Here is a 20,859-nt window from a genome sequence, read left to right as displayed (position 1 = left end):
GGAGAGGGCTAAGAGACCAGATCCAAACTGGCCAAAGCGATATTCCATATCATATGACATCATGCCCAGTATATTAATTGGGGGGAGCTGGCTGGGGGCAGGCAGTGATCGCGGCTTGGGGACCAGCAGCATCAGACTGGGTGGTGAGCAGTTGCATCACTTGTGGCTTTGGGATTTTTAATTATTTTTTTTCCCCAGGCTTCACTTCTCTCTCTCATTATTTTCCTTTTTTATTATATCATCATCATCATCATTATTATAGTAATCATTACTATTATCATTACCATTATTACTATTACTATTTTATTTCAATTATTAAACTGTTCTTATCTCAACCCATGAGTTTCCTTGCTTTTGTTCTTCTGATTCTCTCCCCCATCCCATGGGGCAGGGGGAGTGACCGAGCAGCTGCATGGTGTTTAGTTGCCAACTGGGGCTAAACCACACAAGAACACACACACGCGCAAAATTTCTGTGAAAAAAAAGGATAAATTTGTGCGTAAAACTGCTCGATGCCATTTCTTTAACAACTGCACTGTCAGCTTATTGGAAGTTAAAACAGCCTTGTATGGTCTTAAACTGTGGCCACGTTTTCCATGGTCTTCTCCGTAATTTAAGAGCTGTTTTATTAATCAGAAGTCAGTAAAATAAACCCAAACATGAGTGCATTTTCCCATTATGAGAGGATTTTGAGATGGCAGAGATCTATAAGATAATTTACTCCATCTCCCAGCCAATGCAGAACTGGTCCCAGTAATGTATTTGTCATTGTTTTATTCTATGTAGTTTTAAAATTCTTAAGATTGCAGCTAAATCCTTCTGAGTGAGACATTTTTCCTGACATTAAAGCCAGGCCTTTCCTGCTGGCTACTTTGCCTCCACTGCCCACCTCAGGACTGCACTTCTTTGGCTTTGCCACATGCTATGGGGTAAATTGTTGGTAATGCACTGCTGAAGTAAAGGATTAATGGCTCTGACATTTCTAAATGAGCACCAGGAAAAGGGCAGAGAGTTGAGAGTCCAGGCTCTTCTGCAAATTGTTCTCCCTCTCTGGCTTTCACGCATTCCCCATTTTCAGCTCTTTTACCTTGTTGACAAGGCTGGGATCACCCAGGCTGCTCTCGTCATCTTCTGAACTCTTCTGATCCTCATCTGATGTGATGACCTCCATTGGTATCACAGAGACTGGGCACACCTTGTAGGGCTCGGTGTAGGCACTGCAGAGAGAAAGAACAACTAGCTCACTGGTATTATTCCCAGACACTCACTATTGCTCAGACATAACAAATCCACTCATTGCTTAGAGATAATCAGTCAGTGGGCAGGGAATCCCTGCAGACCTGCTAGACTTGGAAAGCAAGATTTCTCAGGCTTTGGGTTTTTTTGCTGCCAGGTTTAACAGCAACCATTTAGGCAAGTAGAAGGATCAGAAAGGAGCAGTGGGAAGTTAACCGAACTTGTTCAAGCTTCCCCAAAAGATCAGTGTTCTGGCTCAGTTTGGAGCAAAAAGTTCATACTTAGTTGCAACTAGAACTGCTTTGTTCCTCCCTAGTCAACCCCTCAAAATGGATGTAACAAAATCATACTAACATCTCAGTGCTCATTAAAAATGGAAGTTAGATATCGTTACAAAGAGTTTTCTGGGAAAACATCAGAAGAGTGAGTAACATATAATTGTAATACCAATGGCATCAATTAAAGCATAAGGTACTCAGATCCCAGAATCCTTGAGTTGTTTCAAGCGAATCTGAATTCAGCTCCAGAAACCCAGAGAAAGCCATGCGATAAGAGTACTGGATCCGGTGTGTAATACAGGCCAGTGGCTTCCCAGCATTTTATTTTAGAAAGAAATTTTTTTTTTTTTTTAAATTGAAATGGCCAGTGATTTCAAAACCTCCACAAAGCATGACTGGAGGTAGCTTCTCCAGATGGTGCCTACCCTTTGCCTTAGAGGTGTCTTTTATTGCTGATCTGAATATGCCTAGCTTCAAATTCCAGGTACTGGATCTTGTTAAACTTTTGTCTGCTGAATTGGAGGCAGTCTTCCAAATTTTGTTACTGTGCAGGTACTCACAGGCTGTATTCAGGTTGTCCCTTAATTTTGTCTTTTATATGAAATAGGTGGAGATCTTGGTGTCTTACTATGTCGTGCCTCCTATCATTTAATCATTCTACAATCTCTGAACTTTATCCAATTATCAATTAGTATTATCCAATTTACTAACCATTTTAGCACCAGTTTCTACTACCAGCCAGTTTTAGTACTGTTCTTGGTACTACAACACAACACTCAATATTCCAGCACTGGCAAAAGAAGTGCCAAGTATACCAGTGTAACACTTATCTGTTCCTACCTGACTTTACTATGTTTTTACAGATTAGTATTTTTGGCCACAATATCATTCTGGGAGCTTATACACCACACTGTACCTTTCCAGTGGTAGTTTCCAGCGATCAGCCAACAGAATCACAGAATCACAGAATGGCAGGGGTTGGAAGATCACCCCGTCCCACCCCCTGCTGGAGCAGGCACACCCAGAGCAGGGGCACAGGGCCGCGTCCAGGCGGTGGGTGAATGTCTCCAGGGAAGGGACCCCACAGCCTCTCTGGGCAGCCTGTGCCCCTGCTCTGGCACCCGCACAGGGAAGGGGTTTGTCCTCATGTTCAGGTGGAACTTCCTGTGATCTAACTTGTGCCCGTTGCCCCTTGGCTTGTCATTGGGCACCGCTGAAAAGAGCCCGGCCCCATCCTCTTGACACCCGCCCTTTAAATATTTGTAACTATTGATGAGATCCCCCCTCGGTCTTCTCTTGTCCAGGCTGAACAAACCCAGGTCTCTCAGTCTTTCCTCACAAGGGAGATGCTCCAGTCCCCTCATCATCCCTGTAGCTCTCCACTGGACTCTCCAGTAGTTCCCTGCTCTCTTGAACTGGGGGGCCCAGAACTGGATGCAGCACTCCAGATGTGGCCTCACTGGGGCAGAGCAGAGGGGGAGGATAACCTCCCTCACCCTGCTGGCCACGCTCCTTTTAATGCACCCCAGGACACCACTGGCCTTCTTGGCCACCAGGGCACAGTGCTGGCTCATGATCAGCCTGCTGTCCACCCATGCTCCCAGGGCCTTCTCAGTGGAGATGCTTTTGAGCAGGTCAGCCCCAGCCTGTGCTGGTGCGGGGGGTTGTTCCTCCCCAGGTGCAGGACCGTACACTTGCTTTTGTTGAATTTCATGAGGTTCCCCTGGGCCCAGCTCTCCAGCCTGTCCAGGTCTCGTTGGATGGCAGCACAGCCTTCTGGTGTATCAGCCACTCCTCCCAGCCTGGGATTATCAGCAAACTTGCTGAAGGTGAAGGGCAAGTCTGTTGTCTTGAGAAACAAAATCTGACATCTTTGTGTGTTCCAGTAGACATCTTGACCAACCAGTTTGGTCTGCAATGTGGGCCTGGCTTACTCTGTATACAGTTTCTTTAGTTCTAATTTAATCTGAAACATTATGAATTAGCTTTCGCAGCTGTGCCTCATCTCTTTTATTTTTCTTTGATCTCCCACTTGGTGATCCCAGATGTTAACATATCCAAAGCTTCAAAGCCAATGCTAGAATTACAGGAGGCTGGGCAAAGATGAGTTAATATAAGTGGGAAGGCAGTGAAGAAAGAGACTCCCAAGGCCACTGACCAGACTAATTTCCTTTTGGAAAGGAAACTCCCTACGTATCTGCAATCACTTCCAAGCTGTGAACAGGGCTCTGTGTCTCCCATGCAGGTGCAGCTGCCAGCCTTTCTTTTATTCCACCAGCTTCTCCCTCATGTGCAGAGTCAAGGAGCTCTTGCAAGCTGACCAGTGCATTTGCTATGGCTGGGCTAAGGGCCAAGCAGCAGCACTGTTCCTCACCATTGCCTTCTTTTGTTTATCATCAGTGTTGCAGTTTTTCAGTGTGGGCGGCATCACAGCACTTCTGAAAACCTGCCTAGCTACAACAACAAAGGGGCCTCAGCGCAAGTAAAAGCAAGAGCAAGGCAGATATGGGAACAGCTCAGGAGGCTTATTAATAGTTTAGCCAGCCTCTCTCCTTACTTGCACAGTCTTTCTGCAATTTGTAATTGTTTTCCCCGGCAGGCGTGAAATTAAGTTACTCCCTTCCTCCTTCTCTCCCTCTCTCCCCCCACCCCAATAAATGACTGCATTATGTTAATATAAGAACACATTATAATTTGGGAAGAATGCCTCAGTATATTAGTCTGGTAATCATTATGAATGGCATTATTAAAGGCTCATACAGTAGCAAAACTTGCAATATTGCTGGACTGTTGCATGGGCTTCACTTATAGCAGAGCAGTTCTGCAGTCCAGTGGCACTGACTTGTATTTAAAGAGAAGTCCCAAAACATTATGGGGCTCATTTGCACATGGGATGGGCACAGGTATGTTGGCACCATCCTCTCCATCCTGCCCTTCTCCAGCCATTCCAGCAGCACTCAGGTCTTCACTTCTGAGACTGTTCTATATTGTCAGAAAGCTCCTGGGCAGTACACCTTTCCTGACACCCTGCATGTGTTTTACTCCAATGGATTCACATCCTTTCATCCATTTTATATGTCTATGCTCTTGTGGTCTCCTAGCAATCCTAGCTCCTGAAGACTTGAACTGTGCCCGGGAACTGGTCACTAGGTGAAGGTGCCCTGGGCAGCTTGATCTTCACTAATCCCACTAATCCCACCAGGTGCCTGGAAGAAAACACCAAGGATGGAGGGATAGGTTGCAGATGACTTCTGAGGCACAACAGGTTTTGGGAAATTTTATAAATGGACGATATGGAGAGTAATTTTAATGCAGGGCAAGGTCTTACCCACAGAGCAAACCCTTCAAGTATGCCCAAACAATTACCACAACCGCATATTAAGTCTTTCATTGTAGTACAAGCTGCTGTGCACCCTGTGAAAATCACCTGGACATGTTTTAGCACTTTCCAAGAGACTACGTAGGTTGCTTTTGATGTTGGTAAACTGCCAGTATTGGAGAAGCCTTCCAAAAATATATTTGAGAACAGAAAAATCAACTGCTTTATTAAGATAATAGAGTCACCAAGATCAGATGTAACCACTGATCATGGTAAGAGTCCATCTCTAATACTAGGGAAATAGTCACAGCCAACTTCATGCACTGCAGTTCTTCTAAAACAGTTTAATCTCCACTGATCACAGAATCACAGAACAGCTGAGGTTGGAAGGGACCTCTGGAGGTCATCTGGTCCAACCCCCCTGCTCAGGCAGGGCCACCCACAGCCAGCTGCCCAGGACCACGTCCAGGTGGCTTTTGAATATGGCCAAGGATGGAGACTCCACAACCTCCCTGGGCAACCTATGCCAGTGCTCAGTCACCCTCAGTGTGAAAAAGTGTCTCCTGATGTTCAAGGGAACCTCCTGTGTTTCATTTTGTGCCCATGGCCTCTGGTGCTGTCACTGGGCACCACTGAGAAGAGCCTGGCTCCATCTTCTTTGTACCCTCCCTTTGGGTATTTATACACATTGATGGGCTCCCTCCTGAGCCTCCTCTTCTCCAGGCTGAACAGTCCCAGCTCTCTCAGCCTCTCCTCACAGGAGAGATGTTCCAGTCCCTTCATCACCTTCATGGCCCTTTGTTGGACTCTCTCCAGTATGTCCATGTCTCTCTTGTACTGGGGAGGCCAGCACAGGTCACAGCACTCCAGGTGTGGCCTCACCAGTGCTGAGTAGAGGGGAAGGATCCCCTCCCTCGAGCTGCTGTCAACGTTTTGCCTAATGCACCCCAGGATACCATTAGCCTTTGTCTGGACACCTTGATTTTAGGTGCCTGTGAAGTACCTTTCAGTGTGGTTTTGTAAGGAATAACACTTTCATGGACAAACAATAACCTAACTTTATAAAGCTATGGTAAAGCAGAACCACTGAGTTAAACTGCAAGATGCAACCCAGGATAACAGGAGAACTCTATTGGACAGGACTGGGATTGCCAGCCCATTTCCCGCAGGACATGTGTCCAGATCACAAACCCTGCAATCACAGGTGGTACTTACTGGTTCCCAATGACAGTTTCTAAGAGCACCATAAGTACACAATCTTAAAAATGTACACAAACACAAACGGAGATGAGAAATTACTTTCTGTGAAAGGATACAGAAACACTGAATTAAAACAACAACTGTTGTATTTGAGAAGAAGCTCTGTCTCAGGAAATGTGTGATCTTCGCCTATGAGTTTCTAATATGCTCTTTAATGAAAGACTGAAATTGTAAGATGATATAGGCAGGGAAAGAAGAGTTAAGTGATGGGTGCAGTGATCTCGTGAACCAAGAATGGAAACCATAGAATCAATGGTTTGGGTTGGAAGGTACCTTTAAAGGTTTAGTCCAACTCCCCTGCAATGGGCAGAGACATCTTCAACTACAGCAGATTGCTCAGAGCCCCACCCAAACTGACCTTGTATGTTTCCAGGGATGGGGCATCTACTGCCTCTCTGGGCAACCTGTTCCAGTGTCTCACCAACCTCATTGTAAAACATTTCTTCCTTATATCTAGTCTAAATCTACCCTTTTTTAGTTTAGAACCATTACCCCATGTCCTATCACAACAGGCCCTGCTAAAAAGCCTATCCCCATCTTTCTTATTAGTCCCCTTTAAGTGTTGAAAAGCCCCCAGATCAGAGGTATCAGCTTATGTTATCTCATGGCAGTCCTCTGCAGAGCTCAATGAAGTTACTCTAGAAGAGTATCTGGCAACTACATTCTGTCTTCCTGACACTGATTTGGACAGTGTCATCTCAGGTAAAATCAAGTGAGCTCACTAAAGCAGTTAGAAAATAAATCATTCAGGCCAATGCACATCCTGATAGAAACACCAGAATTTGTTGAGCTATTTTAAAGTATATTGCAGGGAAATGGGGAAAACAGCTACAAGCAAGATTGTAACGCTGATGCTGCCTCACTACTGGTAACAGGAAAGTGCAGATGGGATTTATAAAGTAACCTAAGGCAGCTAGGCACTAAAATCCCATTGAATTTCAGTTCCTTTATGTCTTGTAGTGCAAGCTTACACTGCTGAAAGTGGTTTCAGCTAGTTTTGTGCTGAAATTCTCAGCAATGTTCTTGTGGTTAATTATGAGATTTCACTTACTGTGGTGAAAAGTAAAAGGAGCTAGGAATAGCCATGTTATCCTAATGTTCAGTTGCAGAAACTTTGGAAACCACTCCATCTAAATCTGTCTCCATCTGTGCTCTGAAACCATTCTTGAAACATGTTTGGAACTGACAAAAGCTTTTCAAGATGAACCCAATGTAATTCTCAGCTATCCTAGAGATGCAGGAGACTCTCTTCAATGGGATACCTATGTCTTTTAACTCTTGATTTCATATTTTGTTACCATCATCTGGGAGCACTGAAAATGCTACATAGAATCATAGAATGCTTTGGGTTGGAAGGGGCCTTTAAAGATCATCTAGTCCAACCCCCTGCCATGGGAAGGGACATCTTTCACTAGATGAGGTTGCTCAAAACCCAACCCAATCTGGCCTTGAGCACCCCAAAGATGAGGCATCTACAACTTCTCTGGGCAGCCTGCTCCAGTGTCTTACCACCCTCATAGCAAAAAATTTCTTCCTTCTGTTCAATCTAAACCTACCCTTTTCCAGTTTAAAACAGTTGCCCCTTGTTCTTTTACCACAGGCCTTGGTAAAAAGTCTCCCTCCATCTTTCTTGTAAGCTGTTTTATAACTTAAGCCCCCTTTATATAATGAAAGCCTGCAAAAAGGCCTCCCCGGAGCCTTCTCTTCTCCAGGATGAACAACCCCAAGTCTCAGACTTTCTTCACAGGAGAGGTGTTCCAGCTTTTTGATCATTTTCATGGCCCTCCTCTGGACCCACTCTAACAGGTCCATGTCTTTCTTGTAGTGGGGACCCCAGAGCTGGATGCAGAACTCGTGGTCGGGTCCAAACCCAGAGGTAATTAATATTTGTTCTCCATTTTATTATTGCTTTCCAATCTACTTGCATGTTTCATGTTAGTAATTGCATTGAATGGGTTACTCCTAGCTTATCCCTGACCTCTATGAGAAGATACTGCATGTCTCTTCATTTCCTTTGTTTTGATTTCTGTCCTGCAGAATAAGGGATTGCTTCATTCTGACTGCAGTCTTGGACTTGTCATTACATTCACATTTAGGGGAACTGTTGAACCTGTACAAGATAGGATCACTGGGTAGCTACAGTCCTCTGTAAACTTCCTTTGGTGCACTGCTAAAGTCCAGTTACTGTCAAGTTGTGCTGTTAAACTGATTGTCTAGCTGCATTTCCAAGTACGAAAATCCTGAGATCTAACCCTTACATCTTTGTCATGACCAGTGGATTATGTCTGGTTTATAACACAGAGAGTCACTGGGTCCTTTGGATGCAAAAATATCTTGCAGTGTTTAAACCTCACACTTAACTTTTTTGTAACTGAATCAGATAAGAGCATCATGAAATGATTGTAAAAGGCAGGGTTTTGCATTCAGGCCTTCATTTCCTGATGTCCACAAATGTGGGAATTGGGTATTACGTTCCCAGGTGCTAAGAATGCTTAACCAGTAAGATATGACATTAGATCAGGTCTCTGTCTTCACGGCAGTCTGTAACCTCTTTTTCCACCCATTGTGGCCTGCCTCCTTCAACGCAAGCTGCCCTGAGAAGTAGTGTATTTGGGTCATAACTCTGTAGCCCAGTGATGAAAATCTATATTCCACCCATCTGCCCCCAGTCCCCTATTCACCTGGCCAAGCTCTTCTTTAGTTCCCACATCCTTAGTCCTCTACCACTTAATTACACCGTGAATCTAAACACACTTTTAACGTAAGGAGACCTATACAAGCTCAGATGTAATCCATGTGCCGATGGGTGTAAATTTTTTCAGGCGTCTGATTTTGGTGTTATTCTTTCCACAGAAATAACATTTTTTTGCTTTTATTCTTTCTCCTGTCACTTCCCTGACTCTGCCCTCCCTCCATCCTTGAAAAAGTGAGCAGCAGGGGTTGCAACTTTGCTAGGAATGCATTGACATAGACATTGTTGATTATGAGATTTTTCTCAGTCAAAAAGTTGGACAGACCCCATAAGATGTCTCCATCACAATATCTTAATGACCAAGTGTCTTCTGCAAATATCAGTGGCATTATTAGGAAGTCTGGTTAAGGCTAAGAGTTCATTAACAGCCAGCAGTTATAAAGTGAGGCTGAGTTTCACAGTAAGTGCCCTTTGGTTTCTAGTGGAGGAGGGACTGAGCAGTTCCTGATAAGAAAACCCATGCAATTCCTTGTATTTCACAATGAAATGGGTCTAGAAGTGATGAAAAAAATCACAGACATGACAGAATATGGGAAACTACCTCCAAATCTGTCATTGCAGCTGTAGATACAGGCCACATATCATAGTGATTGCCACCTTGACTGGGCAGGAACAAGTAGAGGAGTTTAATAGAAGGAGTGAAGTGCGAACAGGTACACATGCAGACATGGTTAGTAAAGACTGTAGTTATGCACCTCACCAGCAAGTCCCAGTGGTCTGAATTACAAACTCTGCTTCTTGTATAAACCTGGCACACAACAAATTGCTAGTTGTTGTCCCAGTCACTTGCAATTTCATTTACATCTTCCCTTGAATCCAGATCAAGCAGAACAGTGCTACTCCCTGATTAGGAACTTACCTTCTGTCTTTTCTCAAACAGCCTATTCACAACTGATACCAACTGCCACACTGAACCTACAGTAGCTTGAGCTATCAGCACTACAGCATTTCTCAGCTCAGCTGCCACCAGGTCGTTCCCTAGTTTTCAATTAAGAAAGGCAAAATGTCTTGGTGTTGCCATGCCCAAAGTACTGGGGGTGTAGGGTCTGCCTTTGAATCCATCAAGTTTGAAACCCAGTGCCCAAGAAACCCTTGTACTTTTGAAGGCAGCAAAAATACACACAGTGTGTAAAAAAACCCTTCCTGATCATTGTGGATAAACGGCATGGATTGAACACGAATCAATAAAATATTATTTTAGAAGAAACTACTATTTTGTTGTGCTGAATTGCTAAGATTTTCTATAAAATCAACCATTATAATTATAGAGAATATAATTTATAATTAAATAATTACACATACATAATCTATAATTATATGTAGTTATATATGAGTCATAAATATTCAAAACCTTGTGTTTCTTTATTCTGCTAAATGATAATTTTCCTTAGCTCATTAAAAGCACTGCTAAATAAACTTACTGTAAGCAATAATCTTTAATGCAATGGAAGATGCTAATAAAAGTATGGCTGTGGAGAATAAGGGGATAAATAGTCCCAGAGTTGGTAGTATCTCAATAGGCATGGTAATCTCCAACTAATTCTCTTCCTTGTAGCAATGATACGGCTGAATGAGGGCAGATTGCAGACACATTATCTGCTGCTCCCCCAGCAATTGTCTGTAATCATCCCAAGAGTTAGCCAGCACACAAAGGAAGCAATGGACCTTTTGGGACAGTCTAACCTTAAATTGACAGAATAAATGCAGGAGAAGGCAGTGCAAAAAAAAAAGTCTTTTATTTAGCACCAGTTACTTATAATTAGCAGAGCTGCCGATAGATGTGGAGTAGGGAGAAGCTGTATAGATACACTCAACTAGTTATCTCTGTACCTTCACTTGTGAACGCCTATTGGTACATCCGGAAAAAGGTGTTATGGAGTCTACAGACCCTCTGGTTATCTTGCCCCTGTAGTGGTGTTTACATTTGACCTCAAAGGAAAAGGATCTGTGGACTAAGTGGAGGATGAAGCCATCACGGAGAGGGAAGATGAACTGATCATTGGTAACAGCACTAGCTCCTTTGTTAATTAAGTCAGGACACAAGTCTCTACTACCTATCATCCCTCAATAGCACAGGTTGGGACAAACCTGAGCACAGATGGTATGTGCATGGGAAGTGAGGGTGCACTGTGGAGATAACACAACAGGTGTGAGAGCTCATAGAACATGATTCACAGACTCACAAATCCTGTCTTTTGTCTAGCTGGAATGTGCAATTCTCAAAGAGATACTTGCCCTTCTTTTAATTCCACACCTCAAAGGTCATCCTTCAAATGACCTTGCAAATTCTATCCCATTCCTCAACAACGATCACATAAATTCTTCAGGATTTTAAAAAATTATTCAGTCAGCATTAGTGAGATGTAAAAATTTAATTGGGGGATTTAACAGTGGCAAAAATACCAGCCAAGGTTATTATAATAAAGGCCTATGAAGACCATGTATTTTATTTGCATAACGACACAAATGCCCTTGGCTGTATGCTCACCTCTTGGTCACATACATAAGGGATGTCTTGTTTCCTCCTTTAGAGTCACCAACTGCCTCAAAAAAAAAAAAAAAAGCTGAGTTGGTGGAAATCTGAACTTAAGGCCCGTCGCTTCCACTAGATGATGTAAGTCCTCTGTACCAGTAAGGATCAGATTGCCTGCAGTTTGCTTTCAATGAATCTGTACATCAAGTGATGCATCCAAAAGAAAGCCTCATAAATCTCACTTACCTTCTGCTTCATGGCCTATGGTCCAGCAGGAATCATGAGGGGAGAAAGGGAGTGCTCTTTCTTGTAAGGTATTTCTATTAATGTATCCCTGGAGCTCCCAGTTATGCTTTATGATACCTGTGGAGAATCCATCCTTTCTATCAAGTGGCTCTTTATATATCTGAAACGCAGCTGGTTAGGCTGTTAAGATGTGCTGTCAATGTTCCTTCGAATGCCAGCGCAGTAGATCCATCACAGGGGTGGATCATGTGTACTGGGACAGACTTACAACCTATTTCTGCCTTGTAACTGAACCTGCTCAGACAGTGTAAGTATGCTAGAAATTTGTTGGTCAGTCAAGAACAACAATTCAACATCCCCGTGAAGCAGTGGGCATTTGTGTAGGGTTCAGATGTTGTGCAGTTTTAGTGCCACAGTGGGAGACTGCTGTGACTGGACCCATCTCCAGGGCAAAGCAAGTGTGATGTGGCCAGTGGGGATATCTAGATTCCCCCATCCCAGCTCCTGAGCATCTCCTTCATTCTCATGTGTCCCTTCAGGGACAGGGGACTTTTAAAATTGGATTTCATTATTTCAAAATGCAGTTTCTGGAGAAAGAGACTGGGTAGCTTATCATTAATCACAGGAATGTAACACGCTGTCACCAGCCAGCATGAGTTAGCTTCATCAGCGTAAATCAGTTTCTTTTGGAAGCAGGTTTCAACATACTTTCAGTCTAAAGGACAGTATGAACAAGTGCAGCGCTTAAGAAACCTCTGCTGTGCTCATATTTGAACTGAATCCATAATTTGTCTTCATAAGGTGTATATATAGCATAAAGGATGATCCAAGCTAATAAAACTCAGAGGTCAGGCAAAGGATACCTTGCTTAATGATTTCCAGAAACAGAGCCAGCGTATGCTCAGGTTTTAACCATTGTGGAAGCATTCAGCTAATGACAATTGAATTACGTCCCTGCCACCTCCCCATTGTCTTTCACTCTATATCCCCAGTCAGTGCTGGGACAGAGAAAGAGAGAAGATTATTTGACACTACCTTTAATAGGATTTGAAAATAAAAGAACAGAACGTTTGTGGTTTTTTTTTTTCCTAGAGATCCTGCTAATTTCTTTTCTTTGCATCTGCTGCAAACTGTGAATTAGATGATGCAACTTAATTACTGCCAACATACTTGAAGGGACAAAGAGCCCACTGATCTATTTCCTGAAAATTTCTTATGGTTTCAGATGTGCCTGTAAGCAAAGATCAAAGCAGTATTTGGTCCAAAATGTCACCACAAGATGAAGAAAGCATCAGAAGAGGCTAGAAACCACATCCTTAGTCCCATTCCTACAGTGGAACAACTGCTATTAAAAGCTGGTTTTGCCAGTAATTATCAACACATGGCTCACCATGTTCTCTGTTTCCACATAGTGGGAATAGGAAGTAAGTGAACTCTCTGGGTTTTGGGAGGTAAATGCTGACTTCTGCTCTGCCTTTTGTGGGGGACATTATGTTTTTTGTCTAGGATGCTTCATCCATTCATTAACGAAACCAACGTTCTGGTTTGCTAAAGGATAATTGTTTAAATTCTTTACTAAAGAGAGGCAGTGGTGTCGAGTTCAGTTAGGCCTAGATCCACTGAAGCTCTGAAATGAATGTCAGTTATGACCCTAAATATTTTTCTGCATGTATGGGTGATTGCATTGGCAATTATTTGCCCTGAATCAGCAAAGCAGGTTTGTAGGAACTGCCTAGCAAGGTACAGTTATTCTTTCTCCATGGGTTATGTCCTCTACAAGTATAATCTCCCTGAAGCCAGCTAAGTGGTGGTGAGCTTGACACATGAACTCAGAATCAGATATGCTCGATTTACAGATGACTTTTAAACTGCTGCCATAACCTTCCCATCCACAGACCCTAGCCTGTGCCCATTCTGACTCCTCCATCACAGCGATCTTAGCTCATAACTGGATATAATGTACTGGATGCAAAAGGGAGACCAGAAGCTCACCTGGACACAGTTGGGTTATGCAAAGCCCACATATATAAAATCTCCTCTGCCCAGTGAGGAGGTACCCCACCATCTGCCCCCAACCCCCTTTATTATTGCACCAAATGGATCGAATGCAACTTTTTTCTACATATGGTATCCCTTTCCCTGGCTTTATTTCAAGTCACATGCCCAGCAGTTACTAGTGCAAACTCTGTCTTTCTCAGACAGTGACATCCTTATTGCAAAAAATTAAAATCATATGAACTTGACACCGTGATGGTAATTGGGAGAGGCAATGGGGTGCTGCATGACCCTGTTTTATTAAAACTGATTATTTATTTTCTTGTATCCATTTGTAAATTATTTAATTCACTCTGCAAAAAGAAGGCTCAGTACTAAAAGGAAATTAAAGTCCAAACGCATTTAAAGCCAATAAAAGGAAATGCCTATTAGTGTAGCATGTGTTTAGCCAGTTAGTTCCCTGTTATGGCAGATCATCAACCCAAATATTGCAGCTGAAGTCTGAAAAGGGCAGGAAAGATATGATGTCTGCCAATAACGCACATAGCCTGACAAGGCAAGGTATTTCACACTCTGAGGCATAAGCTGTTTGCCTGCCAAGGCCAGAAAGGAGTTCTTCCTCATGCCACAAATGTTTCAGTTTGAATTTTCTTCTTTTGCATTGGTGTGTTGCAGGATATAGGAGAGGGGAAGGGGGGGAAGAGCATTTTTGATCAGGTGCATAAGGCTTTTTGCTCTGTTCTGGACAACTTTACGGACAAAACTCTCCCATCTTCAACCACTGCTTCTGGAGGTGCTCACAGAACAATGGTGCTGGTGCAGGTCTAGTTCTAGAATGGAGTGCAGGCAGTCAGAAGCACACAGGGGTTCGGGCTCCATCTCAGGAATGTCCGCTGGCCCTGCCTGGGGCAGTATAAGTAGAGGAGGGATAAGAGAAAGCCTGACAGTTAGGTTTCACTAGCTATGTCCCAGATGTGCTGGCATGGATAGGCTGCTCTTGCTTTGATGCACCTGCACAAACCTGCACAGCCAATCCATTTTCAGGCTCAGCCACATGTACCCCAGCATGCACCACTGCCTGTGAGCACCATTCCCCTCCCTGATGCTGTGGCTTTAAACCACTAGAAAAAAACAAAGCAACAGTAAAAGCTGGACATGCCTGAAAACAAAATACCGTGTCCTTGGGCCTCAGACAAGTGGCACACCCCCTCCCTGTTCTCCCAGGCATGCTGGAGAGGCAGTAAGCTGTGGCAGCCTCAGCTTGTGCTCAGCCTGGCCCTCCGGCCCTTGTCCTGCATTTCCTGTAAACAGGGAACACTTCCTCCCCAGAGATGACCTGGCAATGAACTAGCGAGGGCTGACGCTCAGCCGCACCGCACCCAACGCCCCACCATGCCAGAAGGTACAATGGGGCGGCTGATAATACATAATAGGTTATTAAAGGAAGCTCTGCCCTTTATAGACTCCTTTGAGTACAATATTCACATCGCGTGTCAGCCACCACAGAGCTTTTACTTTCTTTAAATCATTAGCATCTAGAACTTTTCTATCCAACAGCACCAGCAGAGGTTTTCCTTAAGTCATTAGCACAGCTCTTCTTATGCCTCTTTTTCTTCTTTGCCTTCCTAAATCACATCCCTGTTGTTCTCCAGGACCCTATTGTTCCGCATCTCTGATAACCTTTTGCTATGTTGAATCCTTGCAATGCTTGGAAACCTGAACTGAAAGGGGCAAAATTAAGACCTGAGTAGAACAACAGTTGGTTATGCACATGGACAATCTGGTCAGAACATGGAATTTCAAAAGTGGTATTAGGAACAATAGGACACATGTGATTTCCAAAGTGGAAATGGCACTCGTAATGCATGGCTTTAAGGTGTCCCTTTCAGTGCAGTAACAACATCAGTCTTTCAGATCTACAGGTACAAGAGTACCCAAGTGTGCAGTGTGAGTGCCTTCAGTAGCAGCTGGCAAGGGGATCTCACAATGCTTTACATATTCCTGTCCTGCAGTCAAAGAATTAACCCTGCAGTAACTCAGCATAAACCCTTCATGTGCCTCAGGCTGAGAATGGTACTGAGGTTAGAGGGGAGTTAAGGGAGACATATAGGAACAGTGGATGCTGATAAGGTGTCAAACTGCATCCCAGGCTACTAGCTCTGCAGAAGAAGAAAGAATGAACCAGTAACTCCCATGCAGGATTGCATACATGTATATGGGACTGGCTTCAACTTATGATATATCAAAACAATAATTTGGTTGGACTCTGTGAAGCTTTCTGAGGCTTGATGAATGATTTTAAGGTTCTGAAACTTTACAGACCCAAAAGTAAACATTGTGGGGGAAAAAACCATAATGAGGTGGATTTATAGGATGAACTTCAGGTGCTAATTTTAAACCCAAGAATTTTGAGTTGGGTGGGGCCCCAAAGTGAAATTTTACATTTTCAGGACAAAGTATTGTAACTCTATCAGCCTATTCCTTTCAAATTCAAGCCCTAAGATCCACATTCTTCATTTGCCTTGAAAGAGCCAAGTCCATCAAAGTTGCTAGACCAATGCGAGAAGGTAAAGAAAATACTGTCTATTTTGATCTGGATGCTTGCTTGACATCAGATTTTAATGGAAAGTAGAAAGAGAATTTTTCATGGTGCTCAAATGGCAGACAGATTACAACAATGACACAGGTGCACAAGACCTTGTTGCTTGAAATCAGATGCACTCCTGTACCTTTATTGTTCCACTCCAGAACTGGAATACTGACATTAAAAAAGTCCCAAAGGCTTAAACCTTAATGCTTATATGTTAGAGACATCAGAGAATCTCTTTACATGGGGGCTAGAACTTTCCTCTGCTGCATACATTAAGGCAACAAACAAGTCTAAATGCCTAGACAGACAGACAATTTGTGCCAGACTTCCTGAGCTAGGAGTAAGAGGAGTAACATATGCCTTATAAACCATGAAGAATCAAGAAAACATGAGGAATGAGCTCTGTTATGAAACAGCACCCTGTGCAATAAGGGTAGAGGAACAAGCCTCAGAAGCATTTTAAATACAGCCTCCCTAATTCCTCAAGAGACCTCAAGAGTGTTCCCCTGACCCCCCAGATAAAATGACCCTGTGCTTACACCTCCCACACAGGCTAAACTAGCACTGATTCTTGCCGTCATTCTTCAAGTGACATCCTCATTGGCTTTGCTGAGGTGGCAGAGAGCTCAGCATACAGACCAACGTGGAAAGTGCAGCCCAGCCTGCTCTGCGGGCGAGCAGAAGCAGCCAGCAATATAAGCGGCACCAGAACTGTCAGCCCAGAGAGTCTGCATAATGATGTGGCCAGAAGCCATGGCACAGTTATGACAGCTTGAAGCAGGAATACAAAAGACAAGAGCTGGCCCTCATCAAGCTATTTTCTGTGGCTTAATCTTGCTTTTATCTCTGTAATAAAGTGTTCTATGTGCAGGCAGATTTAGGATTTGCTCCACATTTATTGGTTTACTTCCCAGGGGGCAAAACGCTTTCTCTTGTATGTGTATATTATGGTCAGAGATCTGGCAGCATAGCTGTAGTATGGAGAGTCAGGCTGCGCCTCCATTACTATTTGACCAATAAAGCTAGTGTGCATGGCCTGGGTCCTCAACCTGAAACTAGTTCAGCACCAGAAAAGCAAATAGGTTTTGCCCATTGTCTGAATGAGGTCAAAAAAGCCCCTGGAAAAATGCAGAGGAAGAGGACAAGGCCGAGGTTAAGGAGGAGGATGGGACTAGGCAGTAGTGGAATAGATCAGCTTAAATTGTTTTAAGACCATTGGGTGGGCTTTAATGTGGGCTGTACAAGGCCATGGGGCCATGGAGTGTATATACACACCAGTGTGTGCTGATGTGGACAGGCTGGATTGTTGGGCCGGAGCCAACGGTATGAGATTCAACAAGGCCAAGTGCCGGGTCCTGCACTTCGGTCACAACAACCCCAGGCAGCGCTACAAGCTTGGGGAGGAGTGGCGGGAAAGCTGCCTGGAGGAAAAGGATCTGGGGGTGTTGGTTGACAGCCGGCTGAACATGAACCAGCAGCATGCTCAGGCGGCCAAGAAGGCCAACAGCAACCAGGCTTGTGTCAGCACTGGGGTGGCCAGCAGGAGCAGGGCAGGGATGGGGCCCCTGTGCTCGGCACTGGTGAGACTGCACCTTGAGTACTGTGTTCAGTTTTGGGCCGCTCACTACAAGAAGGACCTTGAGGTGCTGGAGCATGTCCAGAGAAGGGCAACGGAGCTGGGGAAGGGTCTGGAGAGCAAGTCTTACGAGGAGCAGCTGAGGGAATTGGGGTTGTTTAGTCTGGAGAAGAGGAGGCTGAGGGGAGACTTTATCGCTCTCTACAACTACCTGAAAGGAGGTTGTAGCGAGGTGGGGGTTGGACTCTTCTCCCTAGTAACAAGCAATAGGACAAGAGGAAATGCGCCAGGGGAAGTTTAGGTTGGATATTAGAAAAGACTTCTTCACCGAAAGGGTTGTCAATCATTGGAACAGGCTGCCCAGGGAGGTGGTTGAGTCTCCATCCCTGGAGGTATTTAAAAGAAGGGTAGACGTGGTGCTTGAGGATATGGTTTAGTGGTGAACTTGGCAGTGATACGTTAGCAGTTGGACTCGGTGACCTTAAGGGTCTTTTCCAACCTTAATGATTTTATGATTCTATGTGTGTACAGTCCTGCTTATCTCTAAACTGTATTCTGCAACCACTTTGTGCTGTTTACTTTTCAGACAGTACCGTGGGCAGGAGGACCAGTGTATCATACAGTGGATCAGAAAGAAGACCAGTGCAAGGGAAGGTAGTATCCATATGAGCCATGGAAAATGCAGTGGAGCTGCCTACTCTCTTTACAGATTTGAATGTATCCAGGTATGCCCTGTTACCATCTTCTGTTGTGATTCTTTGCAGTTGCCCTCTGCCTGCTGCATCACAGCATGGCTGTTATTTCCCTCCTTAATCGGGGAATGAATGTACATCAGTAGAATAAGAAATGTGGGAACCTGAGTGATTCACACACTCCCAGCGGGTTGGCTACATGACTGACATGGGAAATAGCTGTCTGACATGGGGAAATCACTGATGTGCTCAGCAACCCCTTTGCGTTGCTTTACAAACTCTGGTGTTGAAGCCACTGGCAAAAACGGTTGTGAAATGTCAAGAGGTAACTCTAACCACTCTGAAAAGATTTTGCCTAGCCTTATACCACATGGCATAGCATGGTGTTTTGCAGCAGGTACGCTGTTCTCTGCCCTAAACAATCTGTTCGCTTATCACTGAAACGAAAATCAGTATCTTTAAGTAAGGGACGTGCCAACACTTTCCAACAAATCTTCCCAACTTCCCATCATGGTCCCATTCTCTGAAGTCCCTGGCCTGTCACACAGATTTCATGGTTCAGGTGATGCCGTGTTTATCTATGTTAAAAGTTCTCAGATACCTTTTAAAATAGCATCTTGCTACAGTATTGCTCCTCTTTATGCCTTGAAGCTTTTTGATTGAATTGTCATCCCATTCATACAGCTTTTCATCTGAGACACTTCCTTTTACACAGACTCTGAAAGTCAAATACTCTGAACTCCTTCACAGCTTAAAGCAGTGATGAAAAGGGTATTTTATCTGCTACACATAGAATTGCAAACTGATTACTGCAGAATCTGGACTGTTAGTTCAATTTGTAGACGACTTTACTGGGAGACAACTGTTTTTCTTTGCTGCAACATCTGAAGCTTAGAAATTTATTTTTGAGCCTCAGAAAAATGGAAAATAAATTATTTCAGATGCTCTAGAAATGAAGCAGAACTGTGTCCATTTTTGGTTGCCCTAAGACCAAACCTGTGGGTATTTCTTTATCCCGATGGCTGGTGTTTTAGGCACTGGGTTGTGAGAAACTCAGAATCTAACTCCCAGTGCTGACTGATTCAAAGTGATCCGGGACAAAAAAATCAGACCCAGGAGAATCAGAGACTGGGTTTTCTATTTCTTAGGCTACAGCACATAGGAGTTTCCCTTAAACTTTTTCAAAACAGATATATTGTTCACATAGAATGTTTTTGTGAGTTTTTACCCCTTTGGAAAATGTTTCAGCTCGCTCTGCTTTCAGGTGCTAGCCTGAATTATCAAGGCAGTCAAATCATAAACAACTTTTCAGGTCCTCAGAGGTACAAATCAACAGAGTATACCAATGTACCCCACGTGAGCATCTGGCACAGTATTGTTTTCTCATCTAGATGCCACTTATATAGCCACTTTTCCGACTATTACACATTTACCAACATTTTCCTGACTCTGAGTTCTGGATCCAGTTAGAAAAAGATTATACATTTCACAAAAAGAAACTGTCTGTTGACATGGCACATACCGTAGATCGGAGATCAGGGGTATGTTCCTGATTATTCTTCCTTTGTTTATTTTTGGCAGTGTAACCTAGTCACTAATACTTGGAACCAGAGTCTTTATGTTCTATTTTCATTTTATTGGCAGTTCGTTATTCCATACTTTCCATGGAAAATACTCCCAGTAAGTTCTACATAATGAACACCATGCGGCCCTGCAGGACTCTTAAGATGGAAGGGGAGTTGTCATTTCCCTGTACTAGCAGGATCAGCTGCTTTATCAACACCATGCAGCCAGGTCTTGGAACAAACCAGGGGGAAAAGGCAGTGAAACTAGGATCAGAAGGAAACCTGTCTAGATGACAATAGTAATATTCCCTATTAAAAAACCCCAAACAAACAGAACAAATTATTTTTGACTGGAGTGAGACTTAACAAACTCCTCTCTTACTGCTGTTAGCATTACTCCAGCTCTTTGTGTTGCCAGAGCCACAAAGGAATTTGTACAGATTATACAACCTTCCTTGTTATCAACCAAAATGTCCTTTACTCTTGAAGGCCATTTTCATAGGTGGTCAGCCCTGGCCTAAATCTCTCCCACAGGAACTTTGTGAAGCAGTGGTAGTTTGTGCTAAATGTGTCTTAGCCTCTTGCTAAGATCCTCAATATCATCTTGCTACTAGGAAAGAGTTGGGGAGTTTTAGATAGCAGATCCCTCAAAACACAAGCTGAGAACTGAGCTGTCCGTTGCTTCAGGCCAGCATATGCTTGTCCTGTCATTTGGTCATGAGGTAGGAAAACATTGAAAAATGCAATCATCTTTTTCCTGCATCGTTGTAATAGCGCTTCTTAGTGCTGGTGCTGCAAGGTTCAGTGACCTCAGGCAGTGTGAGGGAGACTGTGTCTGGAATGCTTCTCTCCCCCTCTCTAAGCCCTGTCCTGAAAA

General features: G+C 43.8%; 1 protein-coding gene across 4 annotated transcripts in view; it reads right to left on the bottom strand.

Moving 5' to 3' along the window:
• FGD5 (FYVE, RhoGEF and PH domain containing 5) overlaps positions 1-20,859 on the bottom strand; it is a 116,755-nt gene that overhangs the window by 70,500 nt on the left and 25,396 nt on the right. For all 4 annotated transcript variants that reach the window (XM_064455791.1, XM_064455788.1, XM_064455790.1 and 1 more), the window contains exon 3: positions 1,088-1,217. In XM_064455791.1, the coding sequence (XP_064311861.1) occupies positions 1,088-1,217 (130 nt within the window). The remainder of the gene's footprint in view (positions 1-1,087; positions 1,218-20,859) is intronic.

This window comes from Phalacrocorax carbo, chromosome 6, assembly GCF_963921805.1.
Source record: "Phalacrocorax carbo chromosome 6, bPhaCar2.1, whole genome shotgun sequence".
Taxonomy (NCBI): domain Eukaryota; kingdom Metazoa; phylum Chordata; class Aves; order Suliformes; family Phalacrocoracidae; genus Phalacrocorax; species Phalacrocorax carbo.
The sequence above is the reverse complement of the archived record's forward strand: the minus strand, read 5'-3'. Positions and strand labels throughout refer to the sequence as shown.